At 43.3% G+C, this 16,192-nt stretch overlaps 1 protein-coding gene across 1 annotated transcript in view; it reads right to left on the bottom strand.

Annotated features, from left to right (window-relative positions):
* Positions 1-12,855, bottom strand: part of eif2d (eukaryotic translation initiation factor 2D) — a 16,907-nt gene extending 4,052 nt beyond the window's left edge. The window contains exons 1-12 of the mRNA XM_056274409.1: positions 12,666-12,855; positions 11,421-11,611; positions 11,226-11,309; positions 11,036-11,126; positions 10,847-10,954; positions 10,406-10,683; positions 9,280-9,397; positions 9,155-9,200; positions 8,949-9,055; positions 8,646-8,801; positions 8,426-8,515; positions 8,102-8,197 (exon numbers count right to left, since the gene is read on the bottom strand). Of these exons, the coding sequence (XP_056130384.1) occupies positions 8,102-8,197; positions 8,426-8,515; positions 8,646-8,801; positions 8,949-9,055; positions 9,155-9,200; positions 9,280-9,397; positions 10,406-10,683; positions 10,847-10,954; positions 11,036-11,126; positions 11,226-11,309; positions 11,421-11,611; positions 12,666-12,721 (1,421 nt within the window). The 5' untranslated portion in view covers positions 12,722-12,855. The remainder of the gene's footprint in view (positions 1-8,101; positions 8,198-8,425; positions 8,516-8,645; positions 8,802-8,948; positions 9,056-9,154; positions 9,201-9,279; positions 9,398-10,405; positions 10,684-10,846; positions 10,955-11,035; positions 11,127-11,225; positions 11,310-11,420; positions 11,612-12,665) is intronic.
* Positions 12,856-16,192: the final 3,337 nt, after the last annotated feature.

A 16,192-nucleotide genomic window follows, 5' to 3' on the forward strand; every position in this document is an offset into this window, starting at 1 on the left:
TTTATGACCTAGTACATTTACAATTGCTAAATTCTATAAATTAATTGTATGTATTCTACATTACCCTGTTGTGTGTAATCTGTGATGTTACATTATAATTGTTACTTTTATGTATTATGTGATGTTACATTATAATTCTGCTACTTTTTTGTATTTTGTGATGTTACATTATAATTCTGCTCCTTTTTTTATTTTGTGATGTTACATTATAATTCTGTTACTTTTATGTATTTTGTGCATTCGACACCTATTGCATGTCTGTCCATCTTGAAGACGGATTCCTCCTCTGTTGCTCTCCCCAAGGTTTCTCCAATTTTTTGATAGGGTTTTTCTTGTGGAGTTTTCCCTCATTCAGGTCTAGGGTCTGAGGATAGAGGGTGCTGTATGTTGTGTATTGTACTGATTGTAAAGCCCTTCGGGACTACCTTGTGGTTTTGGGCTATACAAGTAAACTTCACTTAACAATTTCAAGTGCAAACTAAAAATGATCAGCTCAATGCTCAGATCCTTGAACGTCCTCATCAGATGGATCACAGTTTTTCCTTCTGCTATAAGCTTCTTTTATACATCCCCTTATAATCTTTTCGTCTTCGGGCCGCACACAGAATAAGTATGTGCACCAGAGATCTCTGTCAAAGAAACATCACTAGCGCCCAACTTTAGCAATTGGATAGGGGTGTGAGAAAAGCACCTGATCCTCAATAGTTGTTGCTACAAAACAAGATAAGTTTCAGGGCAAAGAATATAGTCATCCTGCTTTCTCTTTATTCATACTGCATTTTTCTCTCCTCTCTGGTGCTCTTCGTCCTTTACTCTTATTGCTTAGTGAAAACAGAAGTGGCAATGTTGAGCTCTGCACTGCAATTAGAGTTTAAATTGTTCTGACGTTGGAGAAAGAGGTGGAGCGCCAACAGAGTAGGTTCTAAAACAAGAGCAAGTCCGTGCAATTGGGTTGGGCTCTTACCATAGAAAACAATGCAACAATACAGAAAGTGCTTTTCTACAGGTGGACACAAGGCCAAGGCCCACTTAAACCAAATTCACCAAGTCATTATTTGCTTGCCAAGTCATCACAATACTGCTGGCATACATACTATACGCAATATGCTTTTCTCCTGGGAGAGCAAAAAAAATTAATATGCATTAAGACATGGGTGGCACGGTGGTGCAGTGGTTAGCGCGGTCACCAAACAACAAGAAGGTCCTGGGTACAAGCCCCAGAGTAGTTCAACCTTGGGGGTTGCCATGGGGTCACCCTCTGTGTGGAGTTTGCATGTTCTCCCCATGTCTGCGTGGTGCTCCGGTTTCCTCCCACAGTCCAAAGTAGGTCAGGTGAATCGGCTGTACTAAATCGTCCCAATGTGTGGGTGTGTGTGTGTGTGTGTGTCGGCCCTGTGATGGCCTGGCAGCCTGTCCAAGGTGTCTCCTCACCTGCTGCCCAATGACTGCTGGGATAGGCTCCAGCATCCCCGTGACCATAAGAGTAGGATAAGCGGTTTGGATAATGGATGCATGTTGAGATGGTATTTGTTGGCCATAGCTACCTTGGAATGAAGAAAGATTTGGTACATCACCCTGAACAACTCCATTTTTGAATATAATGGTCAGAGAAGTCCACCGCTTCAAATGACCTCTGTCCTAAAAGTGTCACGGGAACACAATGAAACTAGCATGTGCCAAAATACTACTACGGATACAGTTGGTGTACAGTAACAGATGAGGGGTGGACATGGGCACAGTTGATGTGGGGAAACACAAACTGTGTCAGTTACAAAGTAAAAGAGCGAAGCATGATCCAAATTCAGTTAGCAACATTTCTGATCTCCTTGATCAGGTCAAACGATGTAGATAAATTACATTTTAATGCCCCCCAAAAAGAGAGGTAACTGACTCCATGGAGTAATCAAATAGAACTCGACTTGGCTTGCTATTAGTGTGTAATTGATGAGTGAACAAAAGACTCAACTCAGTGGCTGGCAGTCGTTAGCACTCCCCCAACAGCCTCTATTACCCGAATGCATTCCTCGCTAGGGAGACACTTGTATACGTAGCTTTACTGTACCTGATTCATGAGAGTAGCCTAGACATCGGCCAATTTGCTAAATTAGGTTGGCTTTTTAAATGACAACATAATAGAGACTACTCTGTAGTCCTCACTCATTGCCAATGACCGTCAAACCCCCCCCCCCATACACACACACACACCTTTCTAAGTACACACCCCCAGGGCATTGTGTAGTAAGTCTCACATGATAAGAAGAAGTTGTGCTCGCCTGTGTTCCATGAACAATATCCAAAACGTGCCAAATATGTAATTTTGGACAAAACGTATTACATCTAGTAACTGTATACCCATGTGTTTCATTTTATTGGAGCAGTATTTGGCCAAAGTGGGCCTTTGGCAAATTCAAACTTTCACCTGTGGTTTTGATTTCATGCATTACTTACAAATATGTATCTAAGCTGATGTAACAGGGCACAAAGAGGACTTCATCTCTCATTAGAGAAAATACATCTGTCCATTTTTACTGGCTTGGCTTATCACCTGTGCAATATCGGGCATTTCCAGGCAAGTTTGTAGAATTACTGTGAGCAAAGTGGGCCAACTGATTAATCCACATGTCTAACAAAATTTACCATGGATTGAAGTGAAGGATGGACAGCTGGCTGTGTAATATAAAAGCTTAAATTATTCTTATTCGGATAACTACAGTTCACGTTTTCTCACTTAGCAGACACTTTTATCCACAGTGATTTACAAGAGAGTCAGCAAGAAGCAGATATATTCATGTCCCAACCTTCAGGGATACTTGAACACTAAATAGTAACAATAATAATAAAGCTGCAAGCGGCAATTAGCGGGTTCAAACCTTTCTGCACTCAACGGAGAGAAGCAGCTCAATCGGCCAAAATTAAAGCTACGAGCAGCAACAAGCAGGTTTCAGGCTTCACAAAACCGAGCAAAGTCACTTCAGCTAGTTTGAGTCTGTTTAAAAAAGGAGCGAGAGAGCGTCCGTGTAGCGTGGTGGTCTATTCCGTTGCCTACCAACACAGGGATTGCCAGTTCGAATCCCTGTGTTACTCCCTGCTTGGTCAGGCATCCGTCCCTACAGACACAATCAGCCGTGCCTGTAGGGGTGGGAAGCCAAATGGGGGTATGTGTCCTGGTCGCTGCACTAGTGCCTCCTCTGGTCGGTCAGGGTACCTGTTTGGGGGGGGGGACTGGGGGGAATAGCGTGATCCTCCCCTGTGCAATGTCCCCCTGGCGAAACTCCTCGCTGTCAGGTGAAAAGAAGCAGCTGGTGACTCCACATGTACCAGAGGAGGCATGTGGTAGTCTACAGCCCTCCCTGGATCGGCAGAGGGGGTGGAGCAGCGACCAGGATGGCTCGGAAATTTGATTAACTGGCCAAGTACAATGGGAAGAAAAAGGGGGAGGGGGGGCGAGACCAATCACACACTTATGCAGGAAAAAAAATTCTGAATTCAACAAAGATATCCATATAGTAAATAACATTTTATCTTGTCTACATGTATGCACTGGGCAGCTCATTGATGAAAATATCAGTGCTGTTTATTAATATTTTCCTCCAAAAAAATTAACAAAAGTAAATACTTTGACTGGAGTTAATGACAGGATTATGAAAAGAGAAAAAGGGTAATGCAATGGAAGGTGCTATTATGATGTTAAGCCGTTTTTTGCCCTGTTTCAACTACAAATGATCAGGTCGCATGGTATGTTTGATTTGTTGCTATGCTGAAGATGAATAAGTGGTGTATTCTCACAATTCGTGGTTGGGTTTTGTTTTTTTAAAAAGGCACACACTTGAAGACTCCAAGTATAGCTGACTGATTACCGATTAAATGAATGATCTTCAGAATAGCACTTTCAGTTCCAATCAAGTGAAGAATGAGCATACAATAGAATGCAAATCTACTGTTTGGCCCAGATGTACTATATTGTACAATTCGTTAAACTCATCTAGGTTAAAGATGTGCCCGAGCAATTGATAAGACATTTAACAATAATAATAATAATGGATTACATTTATATAGCGATTTATCTAGACACCCAAAGCAGGTGTCTGGGGGGGGGGGGTAACTCACCTCAACCACCACCAATGTGCACCGACCTGGATGATGCACGGCAGCCATTTGGTGCCAGAACGTTCACCACACATCAGCTTGAGGTGGAGAGGGGGGAATCTTTGAGCCAATTACACAGGGGGATGATCAAGGGGCCAGATGGCGAGAGCCAGGTTGGGAATTTTGCCAGGACACCGGGGGGCCCCTACTATTTGCGATAAGTGCCGTGGCATCTTTAATTCATTGCACTGGGGCATCAGGAGTTGATTTTTTTTTAGGACCTACTGGCCCACCAACACCACTTCTAGGCGCAACTCATTTACCTGGGAGGTCTCCCATCCAAGTACTAGCCAAGCCCATATCTGCTTAGCTTCTGTCATTTGGCAAAGCCAGGGTACATGTTGGTATGGCTGCTGCTAGCATACCAAGCAGCTTATGTAGTGATTTTGCATTTATTATGCAACTCAACGAGGTGTCCAATTATACCAAAGTAATGTGTTTGGCTAAAAACTCCAGAATGCTTAAAGGTTCTATATGTATCTTTATGCATGCTCAATAATCCAAGTAAGAAAATCACAGAAAGTTGAATCAGTTCATCTGGACACAACGTTTATTGAGAGAGAAACGTTTCATCACTCACCCAGGTGACTTCGTCAGTCGCAACTGACTGAAGGAATACCCCGACCTTATGAACAGCACAGTTGCATAACGACTGAAACCAATGATTGGTTTCACACGCAAATTGGTGTGACCATTAACTAGTTTCAATGGCCATGTGTGATATTCACAGAGGATTGGGGAATAGTTGCAATCACAAGCATTGTAAGATGGCGACAGATGTATTCTTCGTTCCCCCTGTTCAGGGATGGTCGTTCCCTCATCACATACGTAGATGGCCTCTTTGACTATACACATACGTATGGTTTACCTAAGATAGATAAACAAGATGTGCTAGTACGGCTATTGTTTGCATGATTAACTCAGTGACCTATAACATCTGTAAGTTTCTGGTATCTAGTATACTTAACTTGTTGGTAGGCAGTAATGAGCATCACATTCAGAACACTATGGATTTTAGTGGATAAGGTGAGGTGTCCCTCACCTTATCCACTATTCAAACACTGACTATCAACGTGTTTCTATTGGGAACACGTTGATAGCCAGTGTTTGAATAGTCTCAGTTTCCTCCTACTCACGCCACCACACAAACGACTCACACGTGGTCCGCAGGGGCGGGCAGATGACGCAACAGGGTAGCGTTGATGAATGCCACAAGGTCCGTGCTCATCACGAAGGTCCAGCACACGCTGAATGAATCCTTCCTCCCAGGCAGCGCTAACTAGTTAATTAGCTTCAGCGAAATCCTCTCATCTCCGGTTTCCCTGCACAAACTACGGCCGGTGTTTATAGATGACTGTCCCCACGACAGTTCTGGCAAAACGTCCATGCTTGATAGTTAGACTATACATTTTCACAAAGCTAGCTAAGTACGAAAAATAACAAAACGGTAAGCAAAATGGAGGCTAAGCTTCTTGAGTCTCCTGGGTAGAGGACAGCAACGTACACATTTTGGACAGGGAAGATAGATGGTTTGAAAGAGGGGTGAAGGAAGCCATCTATGTGAAACTGGAAAAACCATCCCTCAACAGAGGAGGAGGTCTGCGACACCACTTATCTCCCACTTACAATGCCGTCCTTTCATCTCTACTCAGGAGACTCAAGAAGCTTAGCCTCCAAGAACAACAGTCGGTCACTAACGGCTCCAACGACTCATGACCACTGAATGCAGCACTAACGAAGTCGAAACTAACACCCCCAACGACCGTCGCTGCTTAACATCAGATCACAAAGAGCCACGCATATCAATACCTCTGATAACGATGGGCGTTGCCAAACATCGGAACACAATAGCCATGGACATCATTAGCTCTGATAACGATTCCAAAGAGGATAAATATCTGAGTTTCATCACCAGCCAGTCAGACTAGCTTGGTCTAGTCAGAAAGGCACGAACTGATGAAGCCTCTTGGATGAGAGGCGAAACGTCTTCACGGATATATAGCAAGTCCAGTTGCACTCGATTCAATTCCTTTTGATAACCATGACCTGGATGAATGAGAACATTCACAGACATATTGCGAAAGAACGATATCTTATTCACATATGAACTGCATTGAGCAAAAGAGTTACACCATCATGAATGATAACTATTGTAGTGTTCAGGGAAATGCATTGTGTGTGGCGTAACTGAATGAACACTAGTAGGTTTCACCACTACAGACTTTGCACATGGCTCTCCCAGCTTTGCATAAGAGAAATGTTCTACTGGTTTTCTCTCTCTGTCTGATTTCCATACTTCTGATTCTGGATTCACTATATCAGATTCGTCTGTAGTGCAAATGCTCTCAACAGGACATTCCCATTCCCCTTCCCTTTCGTCATCTACTATCTCAGCACTCTCTTCCTTAGAGCAGATGCATCTTCGAAGATTCTGAACTGGCAGGACTTCTGTCACCTACGTTGGGCACGTTGTGTTACAAGATGGAATAGCGACAGACGCATCCAAGATTGAGGCTGTAGTCTCTTGGCCAAGACCCCAAACTGTGACAATGCTCAGATCCTTCCTGGGATTCTGCGGTTATTATCGCCATTTTGTCAAGGATTTCTCCAAACTATGCCGTCCCCTCAAAAAACTTCTTCAAGGGTATCCTCCCTGCTCCCACTCCAAAGGGTGTCAGACTGCAACTCCACTCGACAAGACTTACGACAAGTCTTCTGAATCCTTTGGGTCTCGATGGAGTGAGCATTGTGAACATGCTTTTCAAGAGCTCAAGAACAGGCTTACCAAGGCACCTGTAGTATTAGTGTTTGCAGATCCACAGAAGCCTTATGTTTTGCATGTGGATGCTAGCCTGGATGGACTAGGTGGTGTGTTATACCAAGAACATGGTGATGGACAACGCTCAGTTGCATTCATCAGCAGGAGTCTCTTGACATCTGAGAAAAACTATCCAGCACACAAACTGGAATTTTTAGCTCTCAAATGTGCTATTGTGGATGAACTCCATGACTGCCTCTATGGAGCTACCCTACAGGTCCGAACAGATAACAATCCACTGACCTGCATTTTGACATCAGCTAAACTGGATGCCACTGGTCATCGTTGGTTCTCAGCATTGTCCACCTATACTTTCTGCCTGAAGTATAGGGCAGGTCGACAGAACATTGACGCAGACTCGTTATCCCGATGTCCGCATGACAGCATGTCACCAGATGACAAATGGCAAGAAATTCCAGTTTCTGGAGTAAGAGCTCTCTGTCAGGCCATGTCAAATGGCAAGCGAGCAGAACACTTTTAAACATGCTAGGAACTCTTGAGCAAAATAGCTAATGTTAAGCTAACTGGCTGTAGGCTAGCCAACTCCCAGGGCAAACTGGGGAAGAATGAGTTGCGAAACGTCGAGATGCACAGGACTTGAAGCTGTTACAATACAATACTTGTGCAAATCCTTCGAAGTAATTCAGTCCACAAAATATTACTCGCTTCGACACTAAACCCAATTTCTACCGACAAAACAATAACTCAGCAAACTCCTCTGCTATGTTCTGGGAACACTCTCTCCCTCTCTCTTTTAGAACCACCCCTCGCCTTTTTTTTAACTCCTCCAAAGTGGTCTCTGATTGGCTTAGAGTACATCACTCCTTTAGACTGAAATTACACTGGCTTAGCTAAGCAGGATATCAAAGCTCACAAAAGAATCAAAGAATTATGGCAAATGCACTACTCCACTTGCTTTACCCATATTGAAACATGCATAACTGTGCAGACTAGAACATTTATTTCACATATTCATATTCCCATATTTGGCAGGCCTCTACACCAGTATGATAGTCACGCTTAAGGAAAGCCAGGAAAATTGATTCACAAGAGGAAATGGGATTGGCAGATGATTCAAATGTTTTCTCTTCTCACTCTTGAATTACAAGTGAAGGTGTGAGTGAGTAAAGTTCTTACCTACTGAACAGATCATCCCACTTTAGAGCCTCAACCTCTTGGTATTCTGATTTGTCCAACAGGCAGTCACATAGTGTAGGGTTTATGATGACATAGCTGTAAAAGAGAATTCCCATTCACCACAAAGTAGCTAGGTACGTCGTTCACATCATTCTTATCTATGTTTATCCAGATCTATGTTTGTTTGATAAATAGTTAGACTGATGGGTATAGTGTGTATCAGATAAGTTGTCTGGAGTGGGGTAAGGGCAAATCTGTGTCAAGGTAACACCAGTAGTATCCTATATAGTTTATATACACTGATTTATATTCACATCTACTTACTTTTTATTATTGTCATCTACTAGCTCGTTTTTCTTGACATACTCTGTGATAACACGTCTTACTTCAGCAGGCTGGAGTATTTCTCCTTTCCTGTGAGGAGGGTGGGGCACAAATCAGTACAACAGAAGGACCAAAGTGTAAACATGAAGAGGTCAGGAGGAGCTTAAAGATTCATATCAAAAACTCAGAAGCACATAAAAAAAAAAAAAGGCACAAAAACCTCTTGTTTGCCTCCAGAAAGAGAGGTTCCAGTCGAGCTGACACAGAGTACAGAGTTGTGATCTCAGGGGGATGGTACGGCTTTTCTCCCTCCCCTATCAAATGCACTGGAGCCTCCTCCATGTCAGGGTCGTCGGGGGCACAGAAGGAACGTAGTCTTGATAACAGTTCATATAATGATAATAATGAAACAAAAATCAGACAAATTGATTAAGTCTCAATCTGAATAGGTCATCAGTCATGTAGTTCCTGATCGAACAGCTCAGCCAGGAATCCCAGCAAACTGAGGCAGGGCTTGACTCACTCTGGATTTTTCCAGTACACTTCCACGATGCTCTCCACTCCTTTGCTCAGCTCTTTCACACGCACAAGGTTATGTTGCTGTTGCATTATCTGCAGGAACTTGGACAGCTGTTAAGTAAAATATTAAATACATGCTCATTAATTATTGTTAAAAGGCATTGTCTATTTGAATGGCTAAAACGTCACATGCCTGGAAAACAACTGTACCTTTTTATAGCTTGATTTCTTGATATCAAGTTGCTTTCCACTTGGACTGCAAGATAAAAAACAAAATTCTTGAAGATAAGTTTAACTTCTCTTGCATACTGTTTAGAAGATGAACCATATCATACCAGCAGGAGAACATGTGGTTGCGGAGAAATGTACTGGTCAGCAGGGGGAGCTCGGATTTCTTCACCTTGCTCTTGAGTGCATGGAGAAAACATTGAAGCAGCAAGGCATCCATCAACTCTGTGGCAAGATAAAAATCAAATCTCATCTCTTTTCACCACAATTAAAATCTTGTCCGTACGGAGGACGAGATCAACAGGCAGCTGTGTGGTATGATTACATGGAAAATTGCGAATGCCAAAATAACAGACAAATGAAAGAATAATGTTAGTTATAGCGCCTGTCCTCAGTGATAAAATAAAAGACATCCTACAGGAACAGAGTGTAACAAGACAGAGGACACTGCCATGTTGTATGAACAAACACTATCCGTAAATCTTACAGATAGAAGCTGTTTGTGTGAACAGGTAAAACAGAATGTATGTTTGAAGGCAGCTATTAACAGATAGAAATGATTGTGCCAACAGTTATATATTGCTCATCTGATTTCGGAGATTGTTGAGCACCACCATGCATTTCAATAGCACATCTACTGATTAAGGTAACAAATCCCCCCCCCCTCCCTTTTTCTCCCCAACTGTACTTGGCCAATTACCCCACTCTTCCGTGCCTTCTCGGTCGCCGCTCTACCCCCTCTGCCCATCCGGGGAGGGCTGCAGACTACTACATGCCTCCCGTGGAGTCGCCATACAGCTGGAGTCGCCAGCTGCTTCTTTTCACCTGACGGTGAGGAGTTTCACCAGGGGGACGTAGGATCCTTGGGAGGATCATGTTATTCCCCCCAGTTCCCCCTCTGCCCCGAACAGGTGCCCTGACTGACCAGAGCAGGCTCTAGTGCAGCGACCAGGACACATACCCACATCCGGCTTCCCACCCGCAGAAACGGCTAATTGTGTCTGTTGGGACACTTGACCAAGCTGGAGGTAACACGGGGATTCAAACCGATGATCCCCGTGTTGGTAGGCAACGGAAAAGACCGCAACACTACCAGGATGCCAAGATAATTTTTAAACCAGGTTTTAATGTTGGATTGAGCAAGCACCTCCATCTTATAGCCAATCAGGAAAAAAAGAAAAAAAAAGTTGTTGGCTGGGAAATTTGGCTATAACATATTGCACGGTTTGTTGCCTTGTGGTGTTTTCTGCTCATCTTGGTTCACTTCTGCTTCCTCACTGCATCGGCACTCATTTTCCTTCTCTTGATGATGCTCCACCAGGCTGAGTTCTTCAATACCAGGACAAGGTTGTTCCATGACCTGATCATCAGCTGTACCAGAAAATTGTTCCAGAGCTTCAACATTCTCATCAAGTGCCTCCTCTGTCTCAACATCATATTCCTCTCCATTCACAGTTTCACTTTGATTATCACCACTGAGATTAGGAGGACCAGATTGATCCCCAAATGCCCTAACAAAGAAAACAAAACAACCAAGCAAAAAAAATTAGTTTCTCATCATCTCTGCCTGTTTCTTTCAAAGCACACCTTTTCTGTCAAGCTGATATGGTTCAGCTCTTTGGAAATAGGACTAAATGAAAATCAGGTTGTGCGTGAAAAATGGCAGCCACTCACCATAGATGATCCATGTAGGTATGGAGGACAAACACACCTCTCCCTTTCATACCAGCACTGCACATCTCTGTACTGGACACAGCAGCTGTGCCAACTGCCATGGGAGCCCTGACATAGAGGTATACTGTCAGACTTAAGTCCAGACTTAAGGACCCTCAAGGAAAATCCTATGTGTCAGTTATAACTTACCTATTGCTCACCACTGTTACAGCACAACAGTCACCTTGTTTCACTACTGGGAGACCACTTGAGGGCACCACCACTCCTGGCAGCATGAGGTCTTTAAAGAAGCATAAGTGTATTTTCAATCAGTTAAATATTAATGACATTAGTGTGTATTTAAGTCTGTACTGTAATCTTGAGGTGGATAGAGGCTTACCTGCCCCACCAATAAACTTCTGAAGCACAGGAGGCCATGTTGTAAATGCTGGCAGGACATTAGGGAAGCGCCAAAGCATATACACTGAAAGATTTGACAAAATGCAATAAATGTGATTTAAATAAATTGCTGTTCTATTTGGTAAATAAATAAATAAAAAATCGCATGAATATAACACAATAGCTGCCTTTTTACCTGTGGGATAGAGGCGTTTATCCACTTCAAAAAACAGTGGGTTTTTATGGAGAACATAAAGTGTAACTGCATCTCCTTTGTGCGCATAAATCTTAACTACATTCAGTTCCTCTTTGTTGGGGACCAATTCTGACACCTCCTTGGGAGACAGTGAAGGAAAGCCTGCAGATATGTCAGCTTTGAGCTTTCTCCTATAGTGGATGACAAAAAAACAAAAACAAAACATGCATACTGCATGTTCTATAAGACATTCAGAAGAAGCTGTATACCTGGCATCTAATTAGATATAGAATCTGTGCAGGACTGCAGCAGATTGCATCTTCAACTTGGTTTGATTATAACTGACAATTAACAGTATTAGAGTAACATACAATTGCAACATATGTGTTGCACTGAGAGGCATCTGTTATATATGAATGTTAATGCTCAAGACTCTAGATTGAGTTGACTGACCAGTAACTTTAGTAAGAGGAGAGAAAATACTGGAAATATCACGATGCATACTGTCATAACCATGTTCTTGAAAAAATAGCTTCTAATTGTTGTTCACAATAACTATGTAAATATTTAGATACCCTCTATAGCTGCTTCTGTGACCACATAGCATAACAGATTTGACACACATACTATATCTATGAGGGTTATGTTATAATCATTCCTGCAATCCAATTGCTTAGTCCGTTTTGTACCAACAACACTACTTCTTCCAGGTTTACCAAAGCCTTTTACTACACCATAGTACAGGAAACTATGCTAGCTCTAATGGCTAACATTTCATTCAATTGTTCCCAGGTGTTAAGCAGTAGATTGATGGCTTTCTAAAATGTACTGTTAACAAGAAACTTCTAGTCCTATTGGTTATCCGGGGGGGGGGGGATAAATAAACGACAAATATAATAATGATCCAACGTCGAATACCCCAAATGTAAATAGGTAGCACACACACTGATCTTCAGGACAAAGTTGACTCGTTTCAGTTCGCCAGTTTTATTTGGGACGTGTGAATTAATATGCCAATAATTAACGTGCGCAGTGGTCTTCATCATAGTAATGTTGAAATAAAGACTTTGGTTTAGCCCCATAAACAAATACTGGGAAGCCGCATCTAAAGATAGATTCAGCTAAAAGAGTAGTGGTACTGGAAAAAACGTATATTTTAGCCATTCATTATATAACATCAAGCTGTCTGTTGGGACATTGAGGGCTGACTGAAACATGACTTGAAGGGGCGGTGTAAGACCTCACCTGTCTGATCCTTTGATGACGGTGTTGGCTTTGACACGAAACGCCTTCGTAAACATCTTTATGGAGAGCAGGTATCTACTTCCGCCAATTAATCATTACACTTTTAATAACTGGCGCCTAGTTCCACGCAAACGAGTAGCAGAAGTAAGAGGGGAAAGATCACTCCGCGCAACACACAGTGGCACCTCAGGAGTGAGGGGAGAGCGCTGTTTGGTTCCGTACAATTTACTTGCCGACTGGGAAATGTGTCCGTGCCACAATAGTTCCGCTACGAGCGACGTGAACGGTTTCAACTGTACTGGGTGTTCAAAATTCCTCTGCGAAAGGTCGGTGTTGTTTTCTGGCAAACACGTCAACAAAATTCACAATCATAGAGAAAAGCGCATCAAGAAAATCCATAAAGGTTGGTGTCTTGATGCAATCTCAAGACGGCAGTTGGCTTTTTTTGTCGAATGTCCAAAACAGGCAGTGTTTTTTGACTACCAAAAGAGATGGCGGTATATAAAGCCTGTAAAATAAATTAGTGAATGGATTTGAAGGGGTTGTTTTATCATACACGCCATGCAAAAATATAAAACTCAAGATGAGGATTTTTGATATCATGTGTATAAGAAGAAAAAAAGTAATTCACCGCAGCCTTCCACCCTCCACATACTGCACCACAGTTTACAGACTGCCTAATAGCTACTAATATTAGGATTATTCTTTTCAATTAATGAAAAAAAGCAGTGTAAGAAACAGACAGAACTGGAATGCATTTGAATTATTTTTGCAACATCAAAACTTTATTCCCGGTGATGACAAAGTGAGCAGCATTAAGACAACAACAACTACTACTACTACTACTACTTTTGGCTGCTCCCGTTAGGGGTCACCACAACGGATCATCTGTTTCCATTTCTTCCTGTCCCCTGTGTCTTCCTCTGTCACACCAGCCACCTGCATGTCCTCCCTCACCGCATCCATAAACCTCCTCTTTGGCCTTCCTCTTTTCCTCTTGCCTGGCAGTTCCATATTTAGCATCCTTCTCCCAATATACCCAGCATCTCTCCTTCACACATGTCCAAACTACCTCAATCTTGCCTCTCTTGCTTTGTCTCCAAACTGTCCAAATTGAGCTGTCCCTCTAATATAACTGTTCCTAATCCTGTCCTTCTTCGTCACTCCCAATAAAAATCTTAGCATCCTCAACTCTGCCACCTCAGGCTCCACCTCTTGTCTTTTCGTCAGTGCCACTGTCTCCAAATCATATAACGTAGCCGGTCTTAGGTGTCTGGGTAGCGTAGTGGTCTATTCCGTTGTCTACCAACATGGGATCTCCGGTTCAAATCCCTGTTCCTGCAGACACAATTAGCCGTATCTGGATGTGGGTAAGAGTGGGATAATTGGCTATGTACAATTGGGGAGGAAAAAAAACATAGCTGGTCTCACAACCATCTTGTAAACCTTCCCTTTAACTCCTGCTGGTAAACTTCTGTCACAAATCCCTCGTGACACTCTTCTCCACCCACTCCACCCTGCCGGCACTCTCTTCTTCACCTCTCTTTTGCACTCCGCGTTACTTTGGACAGTTGACCCCAAGCATTTAAACTCATACTCATACGCCTTCTTCACCTCTACTCCTTGATCCTCACCATTCCACTGTCCTTCCTCTCATTCACGCATAGGTATTCCATCTTGCTCCTACTGACTTTCATTCCTCTTCTCTCCAGTGCATACCTCCACCTCTCTAGGCTCTCTTCAACCTGCACCCTACTCTCGCTACAGATCACAATGTCATCCGCGGACATCATAGTTCACCGAGACTCCTGCCTGATCTCGTCCGTCAACCTGTCCATCACCATTGCAAACAAGAAAGGGCTCAGAGCCGATCCTTGATGTAATCCCACCTCCACCTTGAACCCATCTGTCATTCCAACCGCACACCTCACCATTGTCACACTTCCCTCATACATATCCTGCACCACTCTTACATACTTCTCTGCAATTCCCGACTTCCTCATACAATACCACACTTCCTCTCTCGGCACCCTGTCATGTGCTTTCTCTAAATCCACAAAGACACATGTAACTCCTTCTGGCCTTCTTTATACTTCTCCATCAACATTCTCAAAGCAAACATCACATCTGTGGTGCTCTTTCGCAGCATGAAACCATACTGCTGCTCGCTGATCATCACCTCTCCTCTTAACCTAGCTTCTATTACTCTTTCCCATATCTTCATGCTGTGGCTGATCAACTTTACACCTCTGTAGTTGCTACAGTTCTGCGCATCGTTCTTATTCTTGTAGTGAGCAGCATTACAACACTTACAAAAAAGTCCTGCAGGCGGTAGGGTTCTTTTATCCTTGTGTAACCACGTGGTTACACACATAGACAAGGACTATCAGCAGGCCGCCTTATTTGAAGCTGCTATGGTGGGGTGGAAAAAAACTTCTGCCAAATAGGCCGTTTTCCTGGCTATTAGCCTGTATCTGCAACAATATGGGAACAAAATGAAGAATAGGTTGAGGGGGACATGCGGGGTCATGTGCTATATTGAGTGCTTTGTGTGTGATGGCTTTGCTATTGAATGGTAAATGGACTGCGTTTTTTTTATATCGCTTTTCTAGCCGCAACAAGCGTTTGAAGCACTTTACAATTATTTAGTGCCTCACATTCACCCACGCACACACACACACACACACTCATACATCAATGGCAGGGTCAACCATGCAAGGTAACAACTAGCTCATCGGGAGCCGTTAGGGGTGTGGTGTATTGCTCAGGAACACCTCAACGTTTTTGCAAGGAGGAGCCAAGGATCGAACCGGCAACCCTCCTGTACCAGGCTGGTACCTCCAAGCCATCGCCACCCCCAAAATTGAGGTCTGGGAGTTTGGAGGTTGAAGACCAATGATTTTAGAGGCAGTGTGTGTGATGTGGTTGAGTTTTCATAGAAGCAGATGACACGATAAAGAGAAAGCCAGAGAAAGCCACTTTATTTTGTCGTTGTATAGTTGTACAATTACAATGAAATGTGCTTTCTGCGTTCAACCCATCCTATTGTATAGGAGCAGTGGGCAGCTGCAGCGCTCAGGGACCAACTCCAGTTCTTTTTCCTATTGCCTTGGTCAGGGGCACAGGCAGGAAGGAGTATTAACCCTAACATGCATGTCTTTTTTTTCTTTTCTTTTTTTGATGGTGGGAGGAAACCGTCGCACCCGGAGGAAACCCATGCAGCCACAGGGAGAACAGGCAAACTCTACACAGAAAGAACCTGGGATGGCCTGAGGTTCGAATCCAGGACCTTCTTGCTGTGAGACAACACTGCTAACCACTGGGCCACCATGCTGCCCCCAAATAAAGCAGATGGAACAGCACAGTGGTTTTGGCTGGATCATACTTTTGTAAAGCAGGGCCATATTTGGGGGGAGAAACAGAAATTTCTTTGAGTTTGCGGATAGGGTTTTTGTTTGGCAGCCTTTATGGATGTCAGTGGTGTGTCGGTTGAAACTGTGTTTATTGTCCAAGGAGAGCCAAAGATA

This window comes from Lampris incognitus, chromosome 2 (genome assembly GCF_029633865.1).
Source record: "Lampris incognitus isolate fLamInc1 chromosome 2, fLamInc1.hap2, whole genome shotgun sequence".
NCBI lineage: Eukaryota > Metazoa > Chordata > Actinopteri > Lampriformes > Lampridae > Lampris > Lampris incognitus.